Raw genomic sequence first — 15,711 nt, forward strand, 5'->3', positions numbered from 1 at the left:
AAAGTGCCGCAGAGTTAGATAAAACTTCCTATACAGTGGCCTTTAGCAGAGCTATCGTTCGCTGTTTACTCCTCGGTAAGGAACAATAAAGTCTTGTAGACATGATATTGTTGTATTTTGATCAGATTGTGCACCCATCGTTTTTCCATGTTTTTTTACAAGATGTATAAATTTGAGAGGAAAACTTCCAACATGAAAGGAAGGAACTGCATTCGACGTTATGGACATACGTGAATAAAAAACTTCAATGTATTTCCACTAAAGCATAAAGTGGTGTTGTCTCTATACTGTCTAAATGGTAAGTAGATTGGACACTTGTATTCACAAAGACAAATGATTTGGATAGTCATCATGCTGTTTTTCATAGTATATCAATGTTGACATTTGCTGTTGGGGCTCGGACAACCATTGCTAAAAACTGAATATATTGACTTTCTTTTATCAATATACGTCAATACCAGGTGTGGTATACTTCTACTTTGCATTGCGTCGCGCATGCGATCTCTCATACTTTTGACGCATGCTTTTGATGTCACTTTTGGGTATGCGTGCGCATTGCGTGACGCATTGAGGTGAAGTGGCCTCGGGGCAAAAGTTCACAACCCATCCGTGACGATTTCCTCGTATTTTACCCTCTGACCTGCGCAGCAACAGAGAATTGTTCGGGGAATATGGAGTTCTTTGGTATTGAGGTACCTCAATCGTTGATTCTAACGATAATTGTTCTGACTTTGCTGTATTTGTAAGTATTTCATATAGGCATTTCATTAGCCTTAGCTCGTAGTTCAGACGCCATTAGCGAAACATATATGCAGAGTAGTACATGCAACCTCTCTAATACATTGCGTGTTCTTTGTCAAAATAAAGAGGTCGCTAGGCTTAAGCGGAGTGGTACGACCTAGTCAGTGTGCATGCTGAATGAAGTTGATATGTAGAACTTGATTGTGATATTGATGTTATTTGGAACTGCACACCTAGTGCAAACTTTGTTAAAATGATATAAAAGGGGACATCAAGGTGCTTTGACAACAACGAGCGCAAATTCAAATTGGAGAAAATAGCAAGTTCTATTTCAGGACGCCTGTCGTTAAATGCAAGCGTAGAGGGTACGGTACTGTGTTTGATTTTCAACATTTATTTCATTTATGCGGAGTTCTTTCAAAGATTTTACTGATCATTGTAGATGTGTGTCCGTAAGTCAGAGGAATAGCTTACAGCCGTTAGGTCAAGGCTCAGTGACTATGATAGCCTTAACCCAGGCCTAGGAGGCGTTGACGTTTCTCATTCAGACCAATTCAACAAAATTTGCACATGCACAAGGTGCGCAGTTCGAGGCAGTTCTGGCTTTTGTATTTCAAGGGTGTTTGGTTTGGGCGTTATATGTGGACAAAACCTATAGAAGTGGTATGTGTTTTCCTCTTGCATACTCTGTTTGACCTTTATCAAGATGTCGTCCTATGCCTTATTGCAAATATGTCTTGCTCTATTGAAGTGTTAGATGTTTTCAGCTTGCACACTTTAACGTAGACTTACTTCCTGTGATTTCGGTAATTTCTTGTGCACCTTTCATTGTTAACTTGAAATTAATTGTTGGGTGAACGCAATATAAGGATTTATCCCGGAATCCGGTAATAACTTGTGGATTTGCATTCAGCCCCATTGCGCAAACTCCCCACCAATACTTTTACTGTGATCTGATAATGAACTTTTAGCTTGCACGCATCGAAGTTAAATAGCTGTGCGTGAAATGGTAATGATACACGATAAGCTGTTTCTAGAGATTTATTTTTATTTACTGACTTGCACCAACTCTAATATAGGACAGAGTAAACTACTTAATCTACATTTTGTCTAAATGTAGATTCATTACATTTGACATTGTCAACTTCTACCCATCAATCTCGGAAAATCTCTTACGCAAATCGCTTGATTTTGCAAGGGAATACACTTCGATTTCTGATGAAGTGGTTGATATCATAATGCACTCAAGAAAGACTCTTCTTTTTGACGACATGACACCCTGGATTAAAAGAGAGAATAAGGATTTATTCAATGTCGCAATGGGGAGCTTCGACGGTGCTGAATATGCGAATTGGTGGGTCTGTATGCCCTCAGCACACTCGCCAAGAAATATGATAAGAATCTAATCGGCTTATACCGGGACGACGGGCTCGGTGTACTCAGGAATACCACAGCCAGCAAGGCGGAGAAAATGAAAAAGGAAATCACAAAGATATTTCATGAAATGGGGCTGAAGATCACAATTGAGACAAACCAGAAAATAACAAACTTCTTGGACGTGACATTTAATCTAAATGACGGCAAGTTCTATCCGTACCGTAAACCAAACGACCAAACAATGTATGTCCATAAACAGTCTAATCACCCATCAACTATAATTAAACACATACCTGACGCAATAAGCAAACGCATCTCATCGATATCCAGTGATAAAGGCATCTTTGACAAACACAAAGGTCACTACGACACAGCGTTAAAGTCAAGCGGGTACACAGATCAAATTGAATATGTCAAGACCAACCAATCAACGAGGAGAAACAATAACAGGAAACGTAACATCACGTGGTTCAACCTCTCCCCCTTCTTTCAGCAAGAACGTGGAAACTAATATCGGCAAGAAATTCCTTCAACTTGTTGACAAACACTTTCCAAAGGGGTCTAAGCTTCATAAGATCTTCAATAGAAACACAATTAAAGTGAGTTACAGCTGTATGAAGAATATGGCTAGTATAATCAAATCACATAATAAGAGAGTAATCACCGGAGACCAACGTCAAGATCGACCAGCTGATTGTAATTGCCGGGACAAGTCTACATGCCCCTTGAAGGGTAACTGTCAAGTCAAAGGTGTGGTTTACAAGGCCAAGGTATCAACGGGGGACAACACGGAGAAGGTCTACATCGGACTCGCGCTTCGCAATCATTCCGTAACGAAAGATATCGTCACTGCACGGAGTTGTCCAAGTACATTTGGTCCTTGAGACAAAAGAACCAGGTCTTTGACATTTCGTGGTCAATCATTGACAAAGCACCAAGTTACTCTAACATAAGCAAGCGATGTAATCTTTGTATATCAGAAAAACTGCACATTATCAACGCTGACAAATCTACGCTATTAAACAAACGCTCGGAGTTGGTTTCAAAATGTCGCCACCAAAACAAATATTATTTATCAAATTTTAACACCACCTACAAATAGAATGGTACGTCCTGTCGGGCTATGAATCCTTTCACTTCTTCTGTCTGATGATTGCAGGATGCATGAAACTTAAGTAACAGATATCATTACTTTGTACTTGAAGTAATTTTGTGTTATTATTTATATCGCTCTGCTTTAGCATCGAGCACTGTAATTTCCCACGAGGACATCTGTATACTTGGATATATATATATATATATATATATATATATATATATATATATATATATATATATATATATATATATAAATCTATATCTGTATCTGTATCTCTCTCTCTCTCTCTCTCTCTCTCTCTCTCTCTCTCTCTCTCTCTCTCTCTCTCTCTCTCTCTCTATATATATTAAAGGATCATTCAGTTTTACAGTGACATTCAGTTCTTACTTGGATGAGTGAGCCTATAGAATTTGGGGAGGGTCATTCTTTTACAAATCTGCCCTTTGGGAAGGCTCATATTTTTGTAAACTCAGCCTTTGCGGGCGGGGGGGAGCAATTTACATTTGCAAATGTTGTAATTAATACATAATTATATTTGCAATGTGTTGTTTACACGATCTAAATCTTTTTCACAATAATCCTGTAAACTGTAGCAGATGTCCCAAAGTACAGAAATTACGTCTCTTAATCGTAACAAATAATTTATAGCTTTTCCTCTCAAGATAACGCGTAATCACGCGACCATCGAAGGTCTAGAAAATCTATTTTGCTTAGAATATATTTTTGCCATTTAGTATCTAACATTACACCATAAAGGCGATGAAAGTAGCTATAGTAGAAAGTTCAGTTTTTAAATCTGTGCAGTATTTATTGAATGAGAAGGGAAATGTTGACAATTCTTCTCTTCCCTTCCCGTCATGGATTCGAAAATCGGCTGTCTGGTACAGCCCCATCCCATTACACCAAAAGTTACACCAAATCAGTTTTACGAACGCCCTCAGTAAAATCACACAAAGCTTGAAAGAATAATAGAGAAGATTTTGGTGACAGGAATTTTGTAGTTTGTAAAAGAATGAAACACCGCACCCAAAATATTTCGCCCAATACATCATATATCATAAGATACACACATCTTACATATTTGCTCTTAAGTGCATGGCTCGATTTTCAAATCACGGAGTGCAGTGTAACTGTTTCGTTGTAATGTTTTGGAGCATTTCATCCTTGTGATGTAATAATTGGATGATGACAGCGTAACCAAAGGTCACCAAAGTTTCAAGTATGTTTTGAACTATTTGCTGTGCAAAATTGTTTTTATTATAATCTGTACGAAATACTAATTCCCAAGTTTACTTTTTTCAATATGTGGACGATGAATGTCATCTCTTCATCAGCGTTAGATCATTAACATTTTTGAAAACATGTCATGTCGCTGGATACGTCGAGACTCACACACACAACTGACCAAGGGAGTGGTTTCCGTAGCATATGCTAGAGACGACTTTATTACAAACAAACTTGACACTTGACAGTGACACATTTTATGTGTGTATTTTGTTCTTCCACCCTAAAGATTCTCTACGTGGACCTACTCAACGTTCAAAACACTGGGAATACCAGGACCAACTCCATGGCCAATCGTCGGAAATACACTGCAGTTAAGCGCCGTGAGTATCGCACACTATCAACGACTATATTGTATGCTTATTACATTTATTTGACGACTTTTCTATTTTATTTCTGTTTTATAACAAAATTTCAAATTATTTTGTTCATATATATTATCATTGTCTCACTCGTTCCTGCATTTCATTCCCTAGGGCGTTTATAAGATGGACGTCGAATGGGCCAAAAAGTACGGAAAAGTGATTGGGTAATGCACACTTCATTACTATTACCATATCACGTTGTATATAATCGTACTGCACACTTAGATTTCAGTCTCATCGAGTGATACCACTTTGCATATAATACCGAGAAAAGATGAATTACAGTACAGTAAATTGACTAAAAATCGAATATGGTCTGTTCATGGTAAAGAAAGACCGATTAAGAAGCGCCCTCATCAGTACGATGCAAGTTTGTTAAAGCAACGACCGCGCAAAAACTGAGTGTCCTATATCTCTCTCTGTCAGCTTTATAGTCAATACAATCTTATTGAAATCAGATGAGAGGTGGCGACGTTAACATGTATGCTGTCTTCGTGCAGTCGTAACAAACAAACAGACGAACAAACAAACAAACATACCCAGAAACGCTACAATCTCGTTACAATTGCATTGCAGCCGAAATAGACCATATATTAATAACTATATAATATTACATCTTTAGTAGGACAATTTTTATATTGAATTTCCAAATGACTATATTGTGTGCGCTTTTTCCAGAACTTATGAAGGCCGCACTCCCGTGCTACTATTGGCTGATCCAGAAATCTGTAAACAGATTTGTGTCAAGAATTTTACGTCATTTTACAACAGAAGGGTAAGTATGCGGACTTTATTAGTGATTAACAATGAAAGCCTGCGACAAAGCCAAAGTGAACGATATCTAATGAATGTACTCTAGATCATTACATTATAAAACATTAACTCAGGTGTAATTTACGGGCAAGACAAAGTAGGAGACATCATGGCCATTAATATCTTCAGATCAGTTACGCAGTTACTCATAGACATGTATGTATACCTTATATACGCACTTTGGAATGAAATCATGCAGTACAATTCGATGTGTAAAAGACATCGGACTAATTCAGCAACATGTGAATCCATTACATTTGATGCTTTCGAACAGTCTGTGTAAGGTATATGCAAAGATAAAATGTAAATTGGGTTTTAAAGATTTCAGTGTTTACTTAATAACATTATAGAATCATCTATTGATCAAGTATACTTTTGTATTCTCGTTCCCTCTCATTCTGCAGCGACTGGCAATCATGAATAAACCACTGGACTCTGGTCTGACCATGTTGATAAACGAAAACTGGAAGAACAAAAGGAACACACTAACTCCGGCATTCAGTGGATCTAAAATGAGACTGGTAAATCTATTACTTTGTAACAGCCACTGTTTATTGCACACTGTTGACCATTGTTACCGGGATGCAGCCCACGTCCTGATATTAACAGATATCGAGTAGGTTCAGTCGATCTCTGTAAACTTCAACGTCAAATCATCGTATATGGTTCCACAATAAAAGCACTTTTTATTTGAATGAAAATGGTTAGTACTTAAATATAGCTCTGTCCAAGACGCAGGATATCAGTTCTATGTTAAGTTTGTTGGATGCTTTAAAATCCATTCACAGGACTAGCTCTGAAAGAAACATATTTGTTGCAATTATTGATAACTGTTGTTGTAATTGATGTTGTAGTTTTTGTTGCCTGTCGTTCATATACTCTTAACTCTACTTCAATGTCATTTCTGAACAAGAAAAAGCTTTCTGAGATATAATCGATTTCGCTAACTACTCATTGTATTGTTGTTGTTGTTATTGTTGTTATTTATCATTTGCTTATGTTAGACTTGCTCTGTAGTTTAAGTCACAAGTATGTCTACCTTGGAGAGGTAGGCATGCCGGTTATCACAGTTCTACTAAGGTTGGTGTGTAACAATTCATACTTGCAGATGTCTCCAATTGTAAACATGGCCGCCGATGACCTGGTTAAAATCCTACGAAAACATAGTGAAGACGGTACGCCGATCCAGTGTAAAGCGTAAGTTACCGATCACATATAAACACCAATGCAAGAGGGGTCATCAGATGACTGCAAATAGCATATGCGAGAACTTTTGGTCATCGTTGATATCCCCAAAACGGTTAAGTTGATTGTGCAAACGCATTCATCAAAAACAACATCATAAGCTGCTAAGCTTGAGAGTATTCAATATTCTGTGACCCGCACAACAGCTGATATCGGTGTTCTCGAATCATGATTGCCATGCAGTGTGATGAGAAGAATTTCTGTTTGGATTCTTATTCTGTTTAATTCAACTTCAATGATTCATTGACTTTAACAAAATGTTTAATTTTAATTCGTTGAAACAAAAATATTGAGAACATGGCATGGGCAGTAAAATAATTGTACACGTGAAAATACACCGCTAAGAAACTGAACAAAAGCGTACGTGTGAAACTCGACAGAATATTTCAAGAGTGTAGGTGCACCACGTCGAAAGTCAGTTGTAAAATAATTCAGATTAGAATTCAAATAAAAAACAACATATTTTAATGATAATAGTACATGAGAACAAGGGCAAGATCACGATTTGTTGCTCGATAAAGGGATTGTGTTGCTAAATTTGATGGTGCGCGAGCCGAAGGCAAGGGTATCATCAGTCAGTCATGAGCACCATCCAGCGGGTAGGCAACAAATCGTGATCTTGCCCGAGCTATCATGTGCTATTTATCTTATTTCACAGAGCGAAAGTTCTTTGTAAAACTTACATGGAAAAATCAGGGTCGCAGCAGAATGTGATTCACAGACTGAGAATTGCCCAGTGAAGGGCTCCTTTTCCCCTATTGCTATGCCCACAGTTGCTTTAAAATAATAAGAACGGACTCAAACAGAATTTGTAGCTGATCATACGTAATTACACTTTACTCATGAAATACATGTCGACTCGTACGCCCGATGATCATACACGTGCTTTTCAACGCTACCACAATGCACGACAAGTTGTTAAGAGCGTTACGTTAGCAGTGGTCAAAATCACTTCACACACCGGGCAACAGTCTCCATACTTTATAACCCTTTTTCAATATGCCACGTGTCAAAGTCTAACGACAATGAGATTCATAATAGCTTTTCTTTTTTTTAAGCCTATTCGGTTGCTATGTTGTAGACGCTATAGCAAGTACTGGATTTGGTGTTGAGGTGAACTCACAGGAACAGCCTGACCATCCGTTCATCAAGAATATTAAGGAAGCATTTTCGTTTGGGGTTTTAAGACGCGCCTCGTTGTTACTGTGTAAGTGCTTTCAATTATTGTTATATGGCCGTATTTGTTAGTGGAAACATCGATTATTGTAATAATAATTATAAAACAAAAATGTGTTGGCGGAGACATTTGAGGAAATTGAACGTTTTTCCTTTCATATGAACAGACGTTTATTCCGGGTCATAAGCTTAGATCTTTTTTAACTAGACTGATGCTTATACAATAGGATTAATGATAATATTCAATAACTCATGTTGATCCTGATATACAACGTCGTGATGCTCTGGTAGCATTTGATGTCTTTTTTGTCTAGTCTTGCTAATTTTTATGCCCAGTCTACTGTTTTTTTTCATGCCAACTTTTGTCGCAGTCTTTATACCGTTCTTGGTGCCAGTACTGAAGTGGTTTAACATTGGATTATTTCGTACGAAGAATCTTAAGTACTTTACTGACTTAACCGAAGAATCAGCTGAGATAAGGAAAAGCCAGGATCCATCAACAAAGGTGAGGATAAGTCAATGTGTCTTTGACAGGTGCCCCAGGATTACCTTGATTTTGCCGTAGAGGGCGCCTATAAGGAACTCATGATTACTCAACAAGGGGCCACTTTTCAGGTGCCGCCAACTAAGCTCTTCGTGCAAAAAGGTGTTTGCGCGCAGTTTTTCAGCGGGCGGGCAAATTTCAAAACTAATCAGCGGGCGGGGAGAAAAAAATCGATATTTACTGTGGACGGGGAAGAAATTTCATTATTTTCAGTGGGCGGGGAGAAAGGTTTTGACAGTGGGTACCGGAAAATCGTAGAGGGAGAGGAGAGCCTTTGTTGATAGAACTTGAGGGAGATTATTAAGCGCTTAACTGAGAGGGAAGCAATGTTCCAAGGTATACTGCTAGCTGCTCGCACGGTTTTGCATTGATCTTCGTTCCCTAGTGGTCATCTTGAGGGCAATAGGGAATTTTAGTAGTGGGGAGAGGGCAGTGGGGAGCTTGAATTGTTGTGGGGAGTGGGGAGCGGGCAGCCCATAGATACTGGAGGGCAGTGGGCATCAAAATTCAGTGGGATGGCATTTACGAACAGCTCTACTTTCCCCTCCAAATTTTAGGTCAGGGTCAAAAATAAGTAAAATTGGTATATCAGCCTTGAAATCACGTTTTGTCATGATTTTGCGAAATTGATGAAATTTACCAGTTGGCGGCACCTGACTTTTTCAATATTTCACCACTGTAACCATACGGCTAAATTTCAATCAGTCAAAGAAGTTGAGACGACCAGAATTAAGATATTAATGCAACCGTCGCATCTCTAGTGTACGATGTGACCGATGGATAGTTGATTTCAGTCCAGACGGAAACTCATGACAGTTAGATTCAAAACAAATCGATGGCTGCGCTGTGCTGTGTGTCTAACGCACAAAATAGAAACGATGCCAACAGTTACAGCTGATGCTCCTTTAATTCCCCAGTGCTGCTAACTTTTGATGTTTTTTTATTATTTTTATTTTATAAATCAATTGCAACTTCTTATTCTACTCCCCAAAGAATGTTGAAACACCCACTATTTAGCTTGTCAACTTAGCGTCTATATGTGTAAAATGCATGGTTATTGTTTACATTTGAATTCTAGTCCGGACCAGAAGTCAGTTTTCAACAATAACAATGCAGTTTACAACCATAGGGGCTGAAGTGACAAGCTGAACACTGTGTATATCAACATTCTTTGGGAGAAGAACAAGGAATTATGGTTCACATTCAAAATAAAAATGGTGAAATTATCATCAAAAGTTAGCAGCACTGCTCCTTTAATTCCCAAGTTTATTGAAACCTGCGACGCAGAACACAGAATCGTGATCTGCCATTCTAGCACAGCGCATGCTGGTTAGTATGTGAATATTTGGACTCTTTTTTTAAATTCAAAAATAGCTACAGTTAAAACAAGACAGTCAAAGTGAAGCAGTTCATGACTACAAATTTCATGAAGAACTTTTGCTCACTAGATTATAATAGCGTCATTTTCGTCTAGACTCGACCGTAGCGGCCATCCTATCGCGACATTGAATAATGTCCTTTGAGAGTGCAAGGTCAATTTACTCATCGTGTTACGTAAATTAACTTGCTGTATGTCCAACTGTATGAACAAATATCGAAATCGATCGACGGGAATGACATAAACTTAATCTGTATAACTATTTACCAACGAGATTTGATATGTCTATAGTTTTGCATAAAGTAATGGTTTCAGAAAGACTATATTATTGAATTATGATAAATCGTAAATTATACAATGTGTGTTAGTTCCCACTTCTGGTTATGAGACGGGATTACTTCCCTTTAATTTTCTTTTAATGATTCTTTAAATGATTATCTCAAACAGAGAGTCGACTTTCTACAGCTGATGTTGGACGCCCATGATGTTTATGAACAATACATCAAAGAAAGTCACACCGAAGAGGATGAGTATGGCGTGAAACTCGTCAAGGATGGAAAGTCAGATACAAACGATTTTCACAAAGGTTTTACAACTGAAGAAATGCTAGGACAGGTTAGCGTTGTGTTTTACATAGAAATAAATTAAACAATGCGGAATAATTAAAAGAAATTAAACATTGCGAAATAAGTAAGAAGTGAAATTAATCGTTAACTTTTTCTTTGCAAAATTTAATTAGTATTGTTACATCACTGTTTTGCTATCCATTGTTGAATGCTGGCTCTGCCATGATATATTTACTTAATATGTCTGGCAGAGTTTTAAATAATGCCAATTTTCTTCCATTCTCAGTCACTCATATTCTTCCTTGCTGGTTATGAGACAACGAGCACTCTAATGAGTTACGTTGCTTACTCCATGGCAACCAATCCGGACATTCAAGAAAAATTGTGCACCGAAATCGATGACGTGATGGCGAACAACGAAGAACCGAGTTACAACGTTGTATCAAAGATGCCATATTTGGATATGATTGTCTGTGAAACACTGCGAATGTATCCACCTTCCTTGAGGTTAGACACACATAGGTGCCCTCCATATCTTTTTAGCGATGGATTCTTGTTATTGATACAATAATTAAGTCGAGTTATATAGGAAAGCACCCACTCTGTTGTGTGAATGGCCCAATAATGATGTTCCTTTACAAATCCCTGAAAGTTACGTTTAAAGGCAGGGTCTAGTATAACTGCGCGCCCTCAAAGGTCGTTTGGGAGCCATACGGCCAATGTGTACACTGCATCCCTACCAAGGTACGGTCGTGATTTATTAAAATTCAAACATAGTTGTCACAACTTACATCGTAAAATTGAATATTCCATCTGTGTTGACGTGATGCATCTAGGTATCATGCATAAAATACATGCCCTCAACAAGAACGGTGCACAGGCATAACTGTAGTTTCTAAGACTCCCTCCTTTCATTGATGAGAATGAAGTCCGTAGATAATGTACCCGGCAACTTAGTGCACAGAATGTGAACGCGTTCACATGCCGGGAGAAGAAATTTAACACATAGTCGGAGATGCTTCGGCGTACCACACAGAGTTGTGCTGTTGCAGGTCATTTCCGTCATTGCTATTAGCAAACAGAAACAGGTACCTAGAGTGTTACCGTTTACATTTGTTTTCAAACGGATTATGCAAATATGAAGCGATGTTCTCAACTTCTTTTGATGATACTGTTGACAGGTTTGACCGGGAATGCAATGAAGATGTCACAATCGCTGGAATAAACATCAAGAAAGGAATGTACGTCGCTGTATCGATCTATGCAATTCATCACAATCCAGAATTCTATCCAGAACCAGAGAAATTCATCCCAGAAAGGTGGGTATGTTTCGTACAGATATTCCTGATCATGTCAGTGTCTGTCAAATTTAGGATAAAGCGGGGACAAAGGCACTTTCAATTGAGATTGTTTATTGTGGTGCATCACCAAATTAGGGATAAACCATTTGAGATTCGGAATGGAGGAAAATGTGTTTAATGGTAGATATCCCTCATTATCGTACTAGCCCCCCCAAACAAAAATTGTTTCTGGTCCTTAACATTCAGCAAAAGTGATTCGGCGACGCGGTTTTCTTTTTTCTTTTATTGTTCTTTCCATTGTTATTCTTAACAATGCTGGTTTGGCACTATTGATGTAACAGTTATTATCTGTTATCACTGACTGCATAATACTTCCGTTTTCTTTTTAGCATTTTTGGACATGCAAGCAGGGATATCGATCATGATAACTGTACTGATGAGTATGTAAACCCCCACTCCAGGTGCTGAAATGACGCGGGCGGTGACCAGAAACGATCTTTTTTGGGGGCCTTATGCTACTCAAGTAGATTGCTAGGTAGATAGAAACAAACAAACTGTCAAGTAGAATACCTGTAATTGAATGACTGATTGATATTCAAACTTTTCATTTGTTCGTGTACAGGTATTGAAATCGACATCGTATTTTGTGTGTTATCGTATAACCTAATGATTAAAATTTAAAAAAATGCAGTGAAAATGCACGGCACCTCTACATGCAAGCATGTAACTATTAGCTATATGGAAATATATTATGAAAATTGATACGATTGATGTTATAAACTTTCTCATAGATTCACCAAAGAAGAGAAAGAGAAACGTCATCCTTACGCATGGCTGCCATTTGGAGCTGGTCCTCGTAACTGTATTGGAATGAGATTTGCCTTGCTGGAAGCTAAGATTGCTTTGGTCCGTATATTCAGAGATTTCACTCTGGAGCCCTGTGCTGAGACTGTGGTATTGTAAATTTTGAATATCTTAATTTATTATTTTGCTCTGATAGAACTCCAATACACGCAATCTGTGTTCAGGAAACCTGGGCCGTGTATTGATCATTCATTGTACCCAGTGATAAATGATGAAATCGAAATCTCGTCTTACATTTCATTAGACGTTCGGAGTTTCATCAAAATCGTGGTCCTCGCCCCATCAAAAAATCCAACAGCAACAAACCAAAACGTAACGAAACAAAACCAATTTGAATTTCTTTACAAAGTTCGAGACAAAATGAGAATTTAAAATGTAATTTCTGGCTGACATATGTTTGAAATTTTATCTTTTTAGATACCCATACAGCTTGGTAAGACTGGATTTTTGTCACCGCAAGGTGGCGTCATACTGCGTGTGAAGGCAAGACGTTGAACAGATCACTGACGACCACTGAGCTGACGAACATTTTGATGTAAACGAACAGCGGACGAGAACAACTCACAACTTCAAATCTGCCATATTTGTAGACACATGAACATACGACCAGTCAAATTTCCTACTCCATGAAATAGTCAATCACAATATATACAATATATAAACGAACTGTATTTTCTTCTGCTTTTCTCGAACTTCTGAGGTAATTCGCAGAAATAATACAGAAAGATCCTGAAATTGCAATTTATGATTCAGCAGATTTTAAAGTCAAATAATTTTGTTTGTACTTAAAGTGTGTAATCCCCGGATTTTATAAATATTGTAACACTTGTTTCGTCTACAAATCAATGTAAGAACACACGGAGAGATAGCTGTATTTTGTCTGAAACAAGGCGCCCTCTATTGTGTAGGAGTAAACCAAAAACTGATTATCGTCCACAAGGCGATTACAGTACATCCCTTTATGAGCAGCTTATTGTCTTCGACCATAGTAAACAGATCGTAGCGTCAAGTAACTGGTCATATTCACAGTTAATAAGACATTTGAAATATTTGCAGAAACTTTTGTATATTCTAGAAATGGACGCCAGAGCCGACCTGAGTGAAAATAGCAGACTGCATTGTCAATGTGATTAACAGTTAGAAGCTTACACTGTTAACAGTTACAGTTAGATTGATCTGCGAAAATCTTTGAGTTATCGCGTCAGTTCGGTGTCACATTTTGCAGAATGATCTTTGATGTTCAAGTATTGTGTGGGTCCTTAAACTCAACCAAAATATGAAAAATATCTGAAGAGTTTCAGACTTATCGTCCATGAGCCATTGAATGAACTGCGGGCAAAGACGCAGCAATATCTATCAAGCACGTACTACGCCCTCTGAAAAACAAACGGCTGGTATTTGTCACTCCAGAACAAAGGTGCAGACCAATGCAAACACAGTTAAAGTTTAGTATGTTATACATAAAATCTGTCAAGCGTGCATTAGTAAGCTAGCTTACGTTGCTATTCTTATTATTCTCCATTTATGGTATTGGTTTTAAATGAGTATATTGTATTCAGCGTGTTTACTGTGACCACAATACTACAAGTCTAATAAAAGTGCTGCTGACCTTTATTTCACCTGTCGCTTTGAGTTTTGACCATATAAAGTCATGAATCGACCGATGCTGCTCTCGTGACGATAAGGATTTGTGAATGCGGTGTTACGAATTAGGTCAGTGACCTCTGAAACAACCAAACTATATCGTCTTACACCATTTATGAGTCAAACATTTTTGCAGACGTGAGGCAATTGAGTACACAGTTTGGTTCTCATCGTTGTCTTTTACCCGATTTTTTTGACTCTGTTAAGGCTGAGCTGTCTGAATTTCAGAGGGTCCCGGAGTATTATTTACCGTTGAAGCAAATATTACTATTATAATGTAGGGGACTGTATATTTGAAAAATGCAACAGTGATTAGTTTTCAGGAGAGGAAGGCCCTTTTCGTATGCAATAGAATATAAATAATACTTGATTTCAAAAAAGGACCGCATAGCACGGTTAGATCAAACTACCAGTGCAGTGGGCTTGAGTAGAGCTATGGTTGCGATAAATGATTAACCTGCCGCCAGCTATCGTGCAGGTATGAGGTATTGTAAATCATTGACTCTGAGACACTGTGGTACTGTGATGTCCAGTTTGACAGACGTTAGGTCATCTCTGATCAAGTCACACTGTCTGATGTTTAAATACCCGAGTATTGACCACAGGCACCCGTGGGCTTGGTAGTCTGCTAGATCGATCGATTTTCTGCTCGATCTATCGACCCCATACTCGATCTGCCCGCCACTGTAACCTTTTGCGTGAGCGCACGGCCGGTTAAAAAACCCCGGTCTGTGTAAATTGATAAATTCTGTTTCACACCTTAGAGTATTTAGGTTGCAGTGGTGGGGGCAGATCGAGCACGGGATCGATAGATGTGTGTACTCTGATGTCCAGTTTGACAGAGCAGATCGATCCAGCAGACTACCCAGCCAACGGGCGCCTGTGGTATTGAATCTACTGTGAAAGAAGAATATCAGCTCTATGTCGAGTCAGACGAATTTGGGTATTAAAAATAACATGTCTACGTCAGTGCTTGTTTCTACTCCAATACAAGGGGAGAGGTGCAACAGTCTCGTAAATAAGTGCAGAACTTTTGACTTGAGGGGTTGCTAATGATTGCGATATTATTTCATGACCAGTTTGACATTTCATGTACATTGCCCTTTGTTTTAGTGTGTAGTTTCCTCAGTTCCATGGGAATTGTTAGTTGTGGACGTACCGACGTTTTGTCGTTGTGTTTTAGCATGCCCAAACCCCGTTACAAATGACACAGAAGTGTCATTGTCGCGATAAAATCCAGGTCATGCAAAAGGTCTTTCCCCTTTTAAAAGCCCGCCATCAACGGAAACGCGGTAACAGGCATGAGATTGGAAT

At 38.4% G+C, this 15,711-nt stretch overlaps 1 protein-coding gene across 1 annotated transcript; it reads left to right on the forward strand.

Annotated features, from left to right (window-relative positions):
• Positions 1-566: 566 nt before the first annotated feature.
• On the forward strand, positions 567-14,367 carry LOC139133873 (cytochrome P450 3A5-like). Its single transcript, XM_070700644.1, has 13 exons — positions 567-742; positions 4,731-4,824; positions 4,978-5,030; positions 5,545-5,641; positions 6,084-6,200; positions 6,788-6,876; positions 7,983-8,131; positions 8,472-8,605; positions 10,470-10,637; positions 10,875-11,095; positions 11,770-11,907; positions 12,681-12,843; positions 13,171-14,367. Exons 1-13 carry the CDS (start codon positions 672-674, stop codon positions 13,246-13,248), a joined length of 1,572 nt encoding a protein of 523 aa, XP_070556745.1. The 5' UTR covers positions 567-671; the 3' UTR covers positions 13,249-14,367.
• The last annotated feature ends 1,344 nt before the right edge of the window (positions 14,368-15,711 follow it).

The sequence above is a fragment of the Ptychodera flava genome, chromosome 5 (genome assembly GCF_041260155.1).
Source record: "Ptychodera flava strain L36383 chromosome 5, AS_Pfla_20210202, whole genome shotgun sequence".
NCBI lineage: Eukaryota > Metazoa > Hemichordata > Enteropneusta > Ptychoderidae > Ptychodera > Ptychodera flava.